The sequence below is a fragment of the Colletotrichum godetiae genome, assembly GCF_030913485.1.
Source record: "Colletotrichum godetiae strain CBS 193.32 chromosome Unknown BDP55scaffold_28, whole genome shotgun sequence".
Lineage (NCBI taxonomy): Eukaryota > Fungi > Ascomycota > Sordariomycetes > Glomerellales > Glomerellaceae > Colletotrichum > Colletotrichum godetiae.
The window spans coordinates 581-12,648 of NW_026851276.1; the positions used below are offsets into that span (position 1 = coordinate 581).

Below are 12,068 nucleotides of genomic sequence, written 5' to 3' on the forward strand. Positions count from 1 at the left end.
AGTCTCTCTTTTGATTTCATTTCACATTTCCTGTATGATGATACACTGGCTTCAGAGGCTGTTTATGATCTTCATGATTAGACCCATCACCGTTCTATCATTTGTCTGACTACACTTCAATTTTCCTCATTAATATTGCATTCTTGTTGGTCTGTCAACCCGTACTGACAGTGATGCCTAGGCACTCGATTGCTAGAAACTTGCAAAAAGTTTCTCGAGATGCAATAGAAAAGCAAGGAACACAAGCCACGGATGGAAGCTTGACGTGCCATCAAGTACCCCTGAAGACTCTTCACTTTTCAGATCAAGGCACCAGAGCGCAATGCCCTAGATCCCATGAATAGACTCTCGTTGTAGCACAGGTCACGAAAGATCGACAGCCACGAGGGTTCTTATCGCGGAGTTTGGTAAGTTCTGTGATCTCTCTCTCGTTACTCGCTTCCCTCACTTGATGAATCACTAGCTTCAGAGGCTGTTTATGAATTATTTCATGATTCGACCCATCACCGTTCTATCATTTTCTGATCTTCCTCACGTCTCAGATTCTTCGCCTTAGGCATTTGTCTGGATCCGGCACCAACTGACCACTAGACAGATAGCTCTCAATACCCGGACATTGAACCCCGCGGGTGTAAATACTATCCTGGCTGAGATACTCTCGTAGATGACGAGCATTTGGTGTAATTTCTGGTAAGTATCCTTCATGTCACCCGCATCACCCAACCAACCCCTCATTAAATGATGAGACTCAGCTTCAGAGGCTGTTTATGAATACGCAATGATTCAAACTTTACACCGTTCTATCTTTATTCCTGATTATATCCTGATTCGCACACTATTCACAAGCAATGTTTCTCAAGAATCTTGTGCTGACTTCCCTCTCTCAAGACACCTCTACTGCTCTGTAAGAGGACAGATCCAGTGACTGCTTTGGCTCTTCCTCGAATGGTAAGTCACGCCACTCCCACCAAACAACATTCACCCCTTCAACCCACCAACTTCCATGACGATACTCAGCTTCAGAGGTTGTTCATGATTACAATCAACATGGTTCGAAACATCACCGTTCTATCACTTTCTGACACCTCTTGCAACCCTTTAACTTTTCTTACTTGCGGACGCAGTACTCACTCTTAGTACAGATGGCTGACCTTCGCTGCCAGATCTTATCAGCAGTGTTTCCTGCATCTCCATCATGATGAACGTCCTTTGTCATTGATGCTTATCTGCAGCAGTTCCACGACGATGTGCAACTCTGCGTCCATGGTACGTTTTCAGCTCGCACCTCCCTTTCTGTCATCCCCATCCGGTTACTATGATGATATTCAGCTTCAGAGGCTGTTTATGAATTTTTTTGTGATTCAAAACTTTTACCGTTCTATCATTTGTCTGATTCGTTTCCTCTTCCACACGGCTACATATACCGCTCGTCGAATATGCTACACAAGGTTCTAATACGTTCAACTCTCTAGATGCACTCCGCCCCATGTTGGCACTGTAACATCGTCACGTTAGAAACCCGCTGTTTTTCTACACATCTTCCAATGTAGTTCTATCGTCCTCAATGAAACCCATCTTCAGCAGCTAGCATTTGGACCATAATATTGTACATCAGTGACCTAGACCCCAACGCCTTGCGCAAACTTGTCAAACCAAAGCAGCCATCATAGGAACCATTCTCACAAAGTCTTGACAGACTGGAAAAAGGGGTTCGCAAGCAGCTTCTCGTCCGCCGTGACGAGCCCCTTGAGCTTGGACACCATTTCCTCCTTACTCATCTGTCCGGCGGCAACCTCCTCCTTCCACTTAAGCAGCACCTCCTTGAGCAGCGCGCTACCCTCCTCGATATCCGTCTTGCTATACTTGAGCCCCAGGTCCTCGTGCTTGGACGTAAAGTCCTCCAGCTCATCGGCCTTGCGCTTCGCCATTCGCACAACCTTGTCAGGGAACCGGACCAGCTCCGCCACGTGAATGCCGAAGCTCTGGTCGCACACGCCGTCGTCAACCTTGTACAGCAACGTCACCTCGCGCTTGCTGTTCTCGCCGCCGCCGCTACCGCCAATGTGCGCGGTGACGTGCAAATTGTGGACCTGCGGGTGGTCGTCCGCCAGGGCCGTCAGTTCGTGGAAATGCGTCGCGAACATGGCGAAGCAGCCAATCTCCTTAACAATGTGTTCCGAAATAGCCCACGCGAGACCGAAGCCGTCGTACGTTGATGTGCCGCGACCGAGCTCGTCAATGATGATGAGCGACTCGGCCGTGGCCGACTTGAGAATATTGGCCGTCTCGAGCATTTCCGCCATGAAGGTGGACACGCCCTTGAGTTGGGAGTCGCTGGCGCCAACACGCGCCAGGATGGAGTCGAAGATGGTCAGCTCGGCCTCGCTGCAGGGGACGAAGCAGCCAATCTGGGCCATGAGGGCGATGACGCCGATCTGGCGGATGTATGTTGACTTTCCGCCCATGTTAGGGCCAGTGATGATGAGGAATGAAGACTTGTCGCGCGTCAAGGAGACATCATTCGTGATGAATTGGACGTCGTCTTGCATTTCCAGACATGGGTGACGAGCCTCCTTTAATATCGTCTGGCCTTCGCCCCGCTTGTGAATCTTGGGTCGAACGTATTCCGAAGGTGCATGGACGGAGCAATGTGCGAGGGAAACGATGACGTCCAAGTGCGCCAGGACACCAGCGAGTCTCTCCAAGACTGGGCAGTATGACGCGGCTACGCCTACGACCTCGTTGACCAAACTGCTCTGGGTTCTGTTGTAGTTCTGCGAGAGCTGGTCAAACTCGCGACGGAGACTCTGTAAGGTCTTCGTTGTAAAGTAGACACCATTCTTCTGGGTTGAGCATTCCTGGTAACCCGACTTGTTGCGGATCGCACCGGCTTCTTGTCTTGTAAGTCTCATGCAGTATCCGTGGACCTTGTGGTTCTCGAGAAAGATCTTCTTGCCGACTTCCTGCTTCAAGTCGCGAGCGGCATCCGAGAACTGCTGGTCGATGTCCCTCTTGAGCTTGTCCAGCTTCTTCCTGATGATCCGCAGGCTGTCGTCAAACTCTGGCTTGATGATATACTCATGGTTGTCGAGCGCATCCAAGTCGACCGTGGTTTCCACCATCTCCGAGAGCTTTGCAAGACTATTGGAAAGCTCGCGGAGAGGGTTTGTGTAGGCTTCATCCAGAGGATCTCTGTAGGCTTCGTCCATGACACCCTCCAGGGTCCCCAAGAAGCCGGGCAGACGGATGATAACCTGATACGCACGAACAACGTCCTCGAGATTTGCCTTGCCCCTCTGGAAACACTTGGCGAGGCGGTATAAATCCGGGACTGAGCGAAGGTGCTCCTCTTGCATAGTCTGTCGGAGCTCAGTATCGTTGACAAATGCCTCGACAAGTTGTTGGCGCTTCTCGATCTCCTCCTTGTTCATGAGGGGTTGCTTGAGCCACTGCGACAGCAATCTACTACCGACAGGTGTCTTGCAGTGGTTCAACAGACCGTACAGACTCATAGACTTGGCACCGTCGCGGGCACCAGGCATCAAGTTGAGAGCCTTGAGTGCCGCTGCGTCCAGCTTCATGAACTGTGAGAGATCATGCTGGTACAACTGGTACTGTCCAAAGTTTGACGAATCATGGAGAACGCCGAGGTACTTGATAAGCGCCGCAGCTGAGCCCATGGCCAACTTGAGATCAGTTTGTGGGAGGAGAGTGGTGGCGCGTTCGTCCTTCAAAAGACGTGCCAAGTCCTGCTCGATATCCTTGGTGCCGAATTCGCCAGCAGACCGCTCTGAGACGGCTACGCCGCAGTTGACGATGATCTGCTTGAGCTTCGCCAGATCGGGATCCTTGTTCTTATCGGCCTTGTCTGTCTGGACAAGACACTCTCTGACGCCGAGCTGGATAAGGAGGGCCTCGAAGTTGGAGAAGAGGTCGTTGTCAAGGAACTCGCTGACACCTAGCTCTCGCACACTGGCATCGGCGAAGCAGACACCCACACTCCGAGCCTCGGAGGCCTTTGTCGAGATCTTGACAGCAAGCATCATTGGGGCTGCCTCAATCTGGCCACCCAGATCCTCCTCCACATCTTGCAGGTTGCCAGGCGAAGCCTGCTTGACAACCTTCCAGTTCATGCGGCCGCCGGTGCTCTCCCATATCTCAATTCTCTTGCCCAGCTTGAACAGTGCTTCTCGGAGGAATTGTCGAAATACCGTGACAGTCATTGTCACTGAGGCGAGCCCCGTCTTCTCATCTCGGCCGAGTGTCCTTACGACGGACGTAGTCTTGTATACCTAGGAAAGGTCAGTCTGCATTTCCTTGTAGTGCAGAGGTAATGTGGAGGCCAAGACGTACTGTGCGGGCGATGAAGTTGGCATCTTCGCCATGTGATGTGTACCAGTCGCCTCGGTCGAATATGCGTACTGTATCCTCATGGACAGCCGGGAGGGACTTGAAGAAGCGAATGAAACCGTGTTCATCGTCGACCTATCGCAGTGACGTATTAGCATTGCGTTTGGGGTCGCCATTAATCGGGGAACAAACCTTTAATTCCGGCCGGGAAGACATTTTGAGGAGGGTATCGGAAGGAATCGAATAGTGAGCGAAATTACGGAAAGCAAAGTCGAGTTGGACAGTTCGGGAAGTGAAATCAGTGCGTGATACCCAATGTGTGGTGCTTCTCCAGAGCGAGGAAAGTTTAAGTGGTTTCCCAGTGAGGCGCGTCTGGAAATCTATGTGGCAGAAAGTCGCGACGCGACGGCGCTAGTATAGATTTGGCGCCAAAAGTTCTGACCGCTCTCAATCTGCCGGTGCTAACAGTGCATTCGCACTACCACAGCTTGCCATCACGAAGATGCTGAAACCATGAATGCCATCCTGTGAGCTTGCCTACGATTGAAGACCTCAAACCCATGGGTCCAGAGTAGACAGTCTTCGGAAGCTTGCTCACTTTCACGCCAAACCGCCATTCAAGGCAAATAGCTATACCTCGAAGTCGGTACTTCATGCATCAAGACTTTGGCACCGTCGACAGCAAGCATCCAGTATTTTCCGGCATTTAATCTCACATCTTACCAGGAATACTACAGTCTCATAGGATTATCTCCTCATCCTTTTGGCCTAACCAATCCGGCGTTAATGCTGCTCAGATCACTGCAGCTCAGAACGCGAGTTCTCCGTCGCGCCGGCGCCGCTGCAAGGGAGCGCTGCTGCTGGACAGCTCCAACGACTGCCCCGCATTACGCCCCAAATAGCTTAGCGTCTTTCTCCAACCTTTCCGCGCGCCAGCAGCGCAACGACCATCGCAGGTGGTCATCGCCAAAATTTCGCAAAAGTCCCCCACTTCGCTACCTAAACTCTGCATCGACGTCCAGCTCGGCCACCGCAACCATGGACACACCCGCAGCAGAACCCGTCAATCTGCCAGACAAGGGCCTCGAGATTTCCGGAACCGCTCCAGAAATCGCCGCCGTCGCATCCTCGATCGCCAATGGCGATGTCGCAGCAGCAGCACCAGCACCATCGACCACCACGGCCAACGTAGAAGGAGAAGCGCAAGCCGCCGAGGAAAAGGAAGGCGAGGAAGCCGACGTGGAATCCGCCGGTCCAGCCGCAGAGGGAGAGGGCGCCTCCGAAGAACCCAAAATCTCAAAGAACCAGCTCCGCAAAATGAAGCGCAAAGCCGCCTGGGAAGACGGCCGCGAGGACCGCAAACGCAAACGCAAAGACAAGCGCCACGACAGACAAGTCGCCCGCCGCGAAGAGCTCGCCGCCGCCGTGGCAGAAGCCGAAGCAAAAGGCATCGACCCGTCCACCGTCACCATCCCGCCGCGGCGCAAGATCCCGCGCGTGCCGCCTACGCAGGTGCCCATCACCCTGATCCTCGACTGCGCGTTTGAAAAGTACATGCTCGAAAAGGAGCAGGTCTCGCTCGCAAGCCAGATCACGCGGTCGTACTCGGACAACCGCCAGTCGCGGTACCGCGCGCACCTGTACGTCAGCTCGTACGGGGGCCAGCTCAAGGAGCGGTTCGAGGGGACGTTGGGTAGCCAGCACGTGCACTGGAAGGGCGTGAAGCTCGTCGAGGGCGACTTTGTCGCGGCGGCCAAGGATGCGGACGAGCTGATGCGGGGCCCCCGTGGCGGCAAGATCATTGACGTGCTGAACCCCACAGAGGAAGATGGCACACCGGCGAAGAAACCCGCCGTGTTTAGAGACATCATTCACGACTCGCCGAACCCTGACCCCGAACCCGAACCCGCGGACGAGCTGAAGAACATTGTCTACCTCTCCTCCGACTCGGTAAACACCCTCGACCGCCTCGAGCCCAATACGAGCTACGTGATTGGCGGCCTCGTCGACAGGAACAGGGAAAAGGGCCTGTGCCACCGCCGTGCGCGCGAGATGGGCATCCGGACGGCCAAGTTGCCTATTGGGGAGTACATGAACCTGTCGAGCCGGAGGGTCCTTGCGACGAATCACGTTGTGGAGATTATGCTCAACTGGCTCGAGACGGGCAGCTGGGCCGAGGCGTTCCTCAAAATCATCCCCAAGCGCAAGGAGGCGAAGCTGAAGGAGGAGGGCGCGGGTAGTGCCAGTGGGACGCCGGGGGCTCAAGGTGAAGGGGAGGGCGACGATATTGAGGATAGCAGGCTTGATGAAGAGAATGACGAGGATGTGGATGAGAAGCAGACCATCACGGAGACCGTGGCGGCGCCTGAGTCAACAGAGGCAGTTCAGGAGAACGTTAAGGACGAAGTGAGTACATCATAGCCAGGCATGGCAGGCGATAAAAAGAAAAGTAGTAGAATACCCCCTTTGTTGTTTGGAATCAAAAGGACAAAAGAGACCACAAACACCAACCCAGTTAACCAGAGGCCCTCATCATACAAAAGTCGTGTCGATTTGCTTTCAAAATTCCATGCTATCTTCCTCCCTTTCCCTCTTGACTTTGACGTCCCTCTCATCCTTCATCAAGCCAATAACAAACGACCGGAACTGTTCCACGTACGGCTTCAAGCTCGTCTTCTCCCAATCCTGCACGCTCTTCTGCTGCGACCCGCCCTCGGCGTCCTCGTCACCGCCCTTCCACGCATCAATCTCCGCCAGCAGGCTCTGTACCGTCGGCACGGCCAGCGGGTCAAAGGCTTCGAGCTTCTTGGTGTCGATCGGCACGCACACCCTGCCGGTGCCTGGGTGGACGACGAAGGGCGACTTGAGCAAATGGTTCAGCTTCTTGCTGACCTCGATATCGAGGCGCGGGTACGTGTACTCGAGCACAATGTCCTGCTTGGCCTCGAGCAGCGCCTTCGCGTCGAGCTTCTTGCTCGCGCCGCTCTTGGCCACGGTGTCGATGTCGGCCCACTTGGCAATGGATGACCGACCGGGCGCCGCGTCCCACTTTTTGCGGAGGGACTCGTTGAGGTCCCTATCCGGGAGAAGTTGAAGCAGCCGCTCCGCGCGCTCGTTGGAGGCCCAGGGGTCTTGGGCCTCGAGGACGTCTTCTTGAAAGTGGGATTTGAGAGTTTCCAAACTCCGTCTGCGGCCATGTTAGTAAGTCACTGGCCGTGCCCAACATTCAGATTTCACTTACGAAACGTGAGGGTGCAGTGGCCGCCACAGGTTGACCTTCTTCCCGCTCTGCGCGCCACCCTTGAGAACCTCCAAGTACCCCGCGATAGACCTACGCATCTGATCGCCCATTGTCCGCGCCTTCTTGTCGCACACCCACGCGTGGGCACCTCTCCGTCCTGAGTACACCCACATAATGTGCTTGAACCCAAAGTCGTCCCGCAGCGCAACGTCGACGACCTTGATCGCCATCGTTATGAACTGCCAGCACTTGTTGCAGATGTTCGCCTTGTCGCAGCACGTTCTGATGTCGTCGTAATCTGTCAAGTCGATATCGAAGCACAGCTCCTTGGCGAGGGGCTTAAATGCGCTGGCGTTGCGTAGGGTCTTGCGGTCGCGCGGGTTCGTGGTGTAGACGGGGCCGATTTCGAAACGGGAGGGCATGAGACGGAGGACGTCCTTTCGGAGGCTGAGGCGTGGGGTTAGTCGGTGTGTACTACCCAGCAGGAGGAGTGGAAAAATGGTCTTCAACTTACAGATCATGGCTCGCAAAGGACTGGTATCGTAGGTATGCGTCGTTCTGCAGCGTGAAAGCAAATTCTCTGTGACCAAAGTCGTTCGTCGGTGATGGGCTGTGATTCAGCCATTGGAAGAGGTATCTCCAGGGAAATAAGCGCTGGTAAAAACTGCGCATCACCTCGGGGTCTGATGCCTTGAGGTCTGCGACATCTCTGCGCCAGTGATTAGCAATTGCCCCTCCATTCCATGTCGGGCAACCCACGTTGGAGAAGGGGGGGTAAGGACCCCATCGGGACTCGATGAGGGCGCGTCTTGTGGCCTTGAGCTGGGAAACTCGTCGTCCGAATCGGCGTCTGCAAACAAGTCGTCCAGCTTGACCTCAGTCTTCTCTTCAGTGGCCGTCGCAGGCGCCTCGGCCTCCTCCATCGCTACATCGCCATCCGTTGCCTGGGTGACATTTCCGGGGACGGTGGACTCGGCCATTGTGTCGTCAGTCATCGCGGTTGTGTTGGGAGGTGAGTGTGCTTCTGGCGAAACGGAGTGAGGCATTGCTATATCGGTGAGGGTGGTTGAAAGTGACAACCTCGTGGACTGCTCTGGCAGTAACGGTCACTACGTCTTGGTGGGCAATTTGCCGGGGCAACTTTGCGGGTGGGCGTTGGTTAACAGGGGCGCGCCAGGAGACGCGTTTTCTCGCGTAAAGAGCTGGGATGGCCTGTTAAGTGGCTTAGTCATTAGCGGACTAAACCCAACTTCATGTCCCTCCTTCCCTCTGTTGTACAATGGCTAGTCTACTGCTCTGTCTTGCCTGGTCGATGCCAATATTTATATTATTGAACAAAATCTGCTTTCGCTCCTGGCCACATCCTTTCGATCAAAAATAAGTTAAGGCCTTGGTGTTGCCGGATACTTGATCGTCATGGCATCATTGAGACGCAGTTCACTAGGCCCAGTCTTGAAGCACGGGCAAGGAGAACATGCATCATTCTCGCCCGCGCAAAGTCGTCCACGATTTATCTCATCTCACGGATATGCGTAACCCCTGCCAACATCCAATCCAACCTCAACCGTCAGATCATAGAAAGGGTGCCACAAAAAGGTGAGTGGTGAGATTCAAATAGGCAAAATAAATAAATAAAAAGAAAGGAAGGAGGGGAGGGGGGATACTGGCCTCATAGTTCACGCCCCTGTCCGGATTCGAACAGCGCGCCCCTCGTCCCAGCACGGGAGTCATTGAAGTATTTGTTTTATATCGACTCTGCGTCAGAGTCGATACCACTCGGCCAAATGCTCCATGCTGAGGTATTGAACACTCGGGAGTGGGTGCTAGTGACAGGAACGGCGTTGTGGAGATATATATAAGGTCAACTGGGAATGACCGTTTGATCACTCAAGTATACCTGCCTGAAGGCGCCTGCCTTTCTTTGCATCATCAGCACCTCCCAAGGGCGTCAGAAAACAAAGGCGTTGACAAGGTCAGATCTTCCTTCCTGATTCCGATTCTCTAAGCTCCCGTGCTTGCGTATCAATGACAACGCTTTCGTGTTCCGGTCTCTGGCCCATTTCACTAGATTTGACCCCCTTGTCCTTCTCATGTGAGCCTCTTAGCTCTGAACAAGCCGATTTGATGTCGGTTTCCACAGCCCCGTCAGTATTGACGGTATTGATGCATATCTGCGACCTTACAGTCGATTTACAAGACTTCAGCAAGCAAGCAACCGCATTTCACGATCAACTGCTTCCCTACATTAAAAGAACTAGATCGAATGAGGAATAAAGGCCCTTGACGAATTATACGAGGAGCCTATCAGGCAATTTCTCCTGTTCCACAATGTATTCCGAAGTGCCTCACTCGTCCGCGGACCTCATTGGTAGCATCATCATAGTAAATCGTTACAAAGCCATGAAAGGCTTCAATGGTGGCCCCAACACCAAGTATTTGCCCAGAACTCCCTCTCTGGATGAGCGGTGGAATCTCTTTGCAAGTGTACGTCACACAGGGGAGCAGACCTAGTACTGGTGTCCAAAGACTATGAGTAGATTGCATGAAAACAAGGTCTTTACTCCGGTCTCCATGGTTCCCGTGGTGTATCATTGCATGGACTAAAGGTGTACCGTGACCTGGGCCTACAGATGACCGAGTTTCGTTGAGCCTAGTCGGGGATGTTACCAAGGGTAATGCAGACGCCGGGGAAAGGGGCGATTACTTTGTTACCAGAGGGGTCGCTCAGGGGAAACGTGCAACTTTCAATGAAATGGGTTGATGGATATCACGGAAGCATCATTTAGAAGAGCAGCAGCCGTTGCGTCTTTGCCAGGACGGGTTCCTACCGCTGCCATCCTTTCGTGAAGAGACACGGGAATTGCGAGATAGGGGCCTTAGCAATGGGAAGTATGTCGGTAGAGCTCACATAATTGTGCTCTAAGCCATTGGTATCAAGGTAGCACCAAGGGCAAAATCGTTTGCCCTCGACCTGCGGCCTCGAACGAACGCCCAGAAGAACTTTGTTCATACATGATCGGGGAAATGACAAAGTAGAAACGCCAGTGGAGCCCAGCTATTCAAGCTCGTATTCCATATTGAAGACCGGCATCCATTGGATACCGTAAGCCAAAGGGGAAGGGAGGTCAAAAGCGATCGTGGTCAGTTCCGGTGTTCAAGTGACTCCTGCAAGGATTGCTTCACCGAGCTTTACCCGTCCCTATAGAAGTTTGACGTAGAACTGTCCCAAAACCTCGGTTACCGTAAGCTGACCTGCTGCATATCCTACTAGATGTGACCAAAATTGGTGAGCCGCTGGCTTCTCTGATTAAGGGGACTCGCGATTATGATCTGTCCTTGCAAGCCTACCTTACCTGGGGGATGCGACTAACGCTTTCGCCTAGAAATCATTGCCATTCGCGTACCAGCGTAAAGCCATCGATACCGTAGAAAGTGGCCACTCCAACGTCCTCAGCACCAAGGTCCAGCAGAGGTTATGATGAAGTGAAAACCAATGCATTGATACAATCTTAACTCTGAGCATGATACCATCTACTCGGCAAAACTGCAGGCTCTTGGTTTCTGCTGCATGCATTCCATGCCGGATAAAACTCACCCTCGAATGACGATAACCTCGTTGGCACGTCTCTAGGCATCAGATGTCCCACGCCGTTGCTCTATACCTATAGGAAGCAGCTAGTTAGCTCTCCGGCGACGAGGTGACTTGACAGGCTGCGCCCATCAGAGAGTAAAGCCTGCAAAGACAGTACCAAACAACCAATAGGTTCAACTCTATGGTAGATTCAGCCCTTGGAACGGTATCTCGCCCGAAGTTGAGCCTCACTGGCTACTTAGGTTTGCAGAGTCCCGCCAGGCCACAATGGAATGAGGACACCCAAAACTCGTTATGTCCTCCAGGACGGATCTGGTCAAGGGTTCATAATGGTCTTCTTGTGTCACGTTGATAGAAGCAGGAAGAATACGCAATTCAGCTGGCGATTGTTCAATGGTAGATTTTGGTACGATGTCCGAACCTCGCCTTCATGCTAGTGATGTGGAATCAAATAAAGGGTCTTCAGTAGGTATTCAAGTTGTTCAGTCAATCGCTGCCTCGAAAAAAACATGCCGATTTGGATGCCGAGTAAAAAATGATTGGCAGGCTTTCCACCCGGGCGATATATGCCACACATGCCACACGGTAGGGCTAGAAAAAGTCCAAGGGAGAGGCCATGCTCGGCAGCTGTTGGTCCCACGGCGCTACATCCGGCGGGCAGGACGGGAGCAAAGCCATAAGCAACGTGGAGCCGGGCATTCGCCCGCCCTTTAGTTCGAGACATTCTGTCTCGGCGCCTGGCCCCCTCCGCCGTGGAATGCTCGGCCACGACGTCTTCGAACCCAATCTCCCTGCACTCTTAGGGCTCGGCGAAATGGCCTCATTGGATCTCGTCCCAGGCACTTGGATCTGGCGGATGGGATGATCAACTGGAGCGGGATTCAG

General features: G+C 53.3%; 3 protein-coding genes across 3 annotated transcripts; 1 reads left to right on the top strand and 2 right to left on the bottom strand.

The window, feature by feature from the left end:
- Positions 1-1,243: 1,243 nt before the first annotated feature.
- On the bottom strand, positions 1,244-4,763 carry BDP55DRAFT_613027 (muts domain V). The gene is made up of 3 exons (XM_060571219.1): positions 4,543-4,763; positions 4,354-4,485; positions 1,244-4,292 (listed from the first exon to the last, which is right to left on the bottom strand). The coding sequence occupies exons 1-3, from the start codon at positions 4,564-4,566 to the stop codon at positions 1,680-1,682; spliced, it is 2,769 nt and encodes a 922-aa protein (XP_060427850.1). The 5' UTR covers positions 4,567-4,763; the 3' UTR covers positions 1,244-1,679.
- A 1,141-nt stretch (positions 4,764-5,904) lies between these two features.
- Positions 5,905-6,702, top strand: BDP55DRAFT_523209 (guanine-N(1)--methyltransferase; the record flags this gene model as incomplete). Its single annotated transcript, XM_060567787.1, has 1 exon — positions 5,905-6,702. A coding segment is annotated over one exon (798 nt), but the record flags the coding sequence as incomplete, so codon positions are not given.
- Positions 6,703-6,909: 207 nt separating this feature from the next.
- Positions 6,910-8,571, bottom strand: BDP55DRAFT_555343 (eukaryotic and archaeal DNA primase small subunit; the record flags this gene model as incomplete). The annotated part of the gene is made up of 4 exons (XM_060569479.1): positions 6,910-7,537; positions 7,592-8,038; positions 8,106-8,300; positions 8,351-8,571. 4 exons carry the CDS (start codon positions 8,569-8,571, stop codon positions 6,910-6,912), a joined length of 1,491 nt encoding a protein of 496 aa, XP_060427852.1.
- Positions 8,572-12,068: the final 3,497 nt, after the last annotated feature.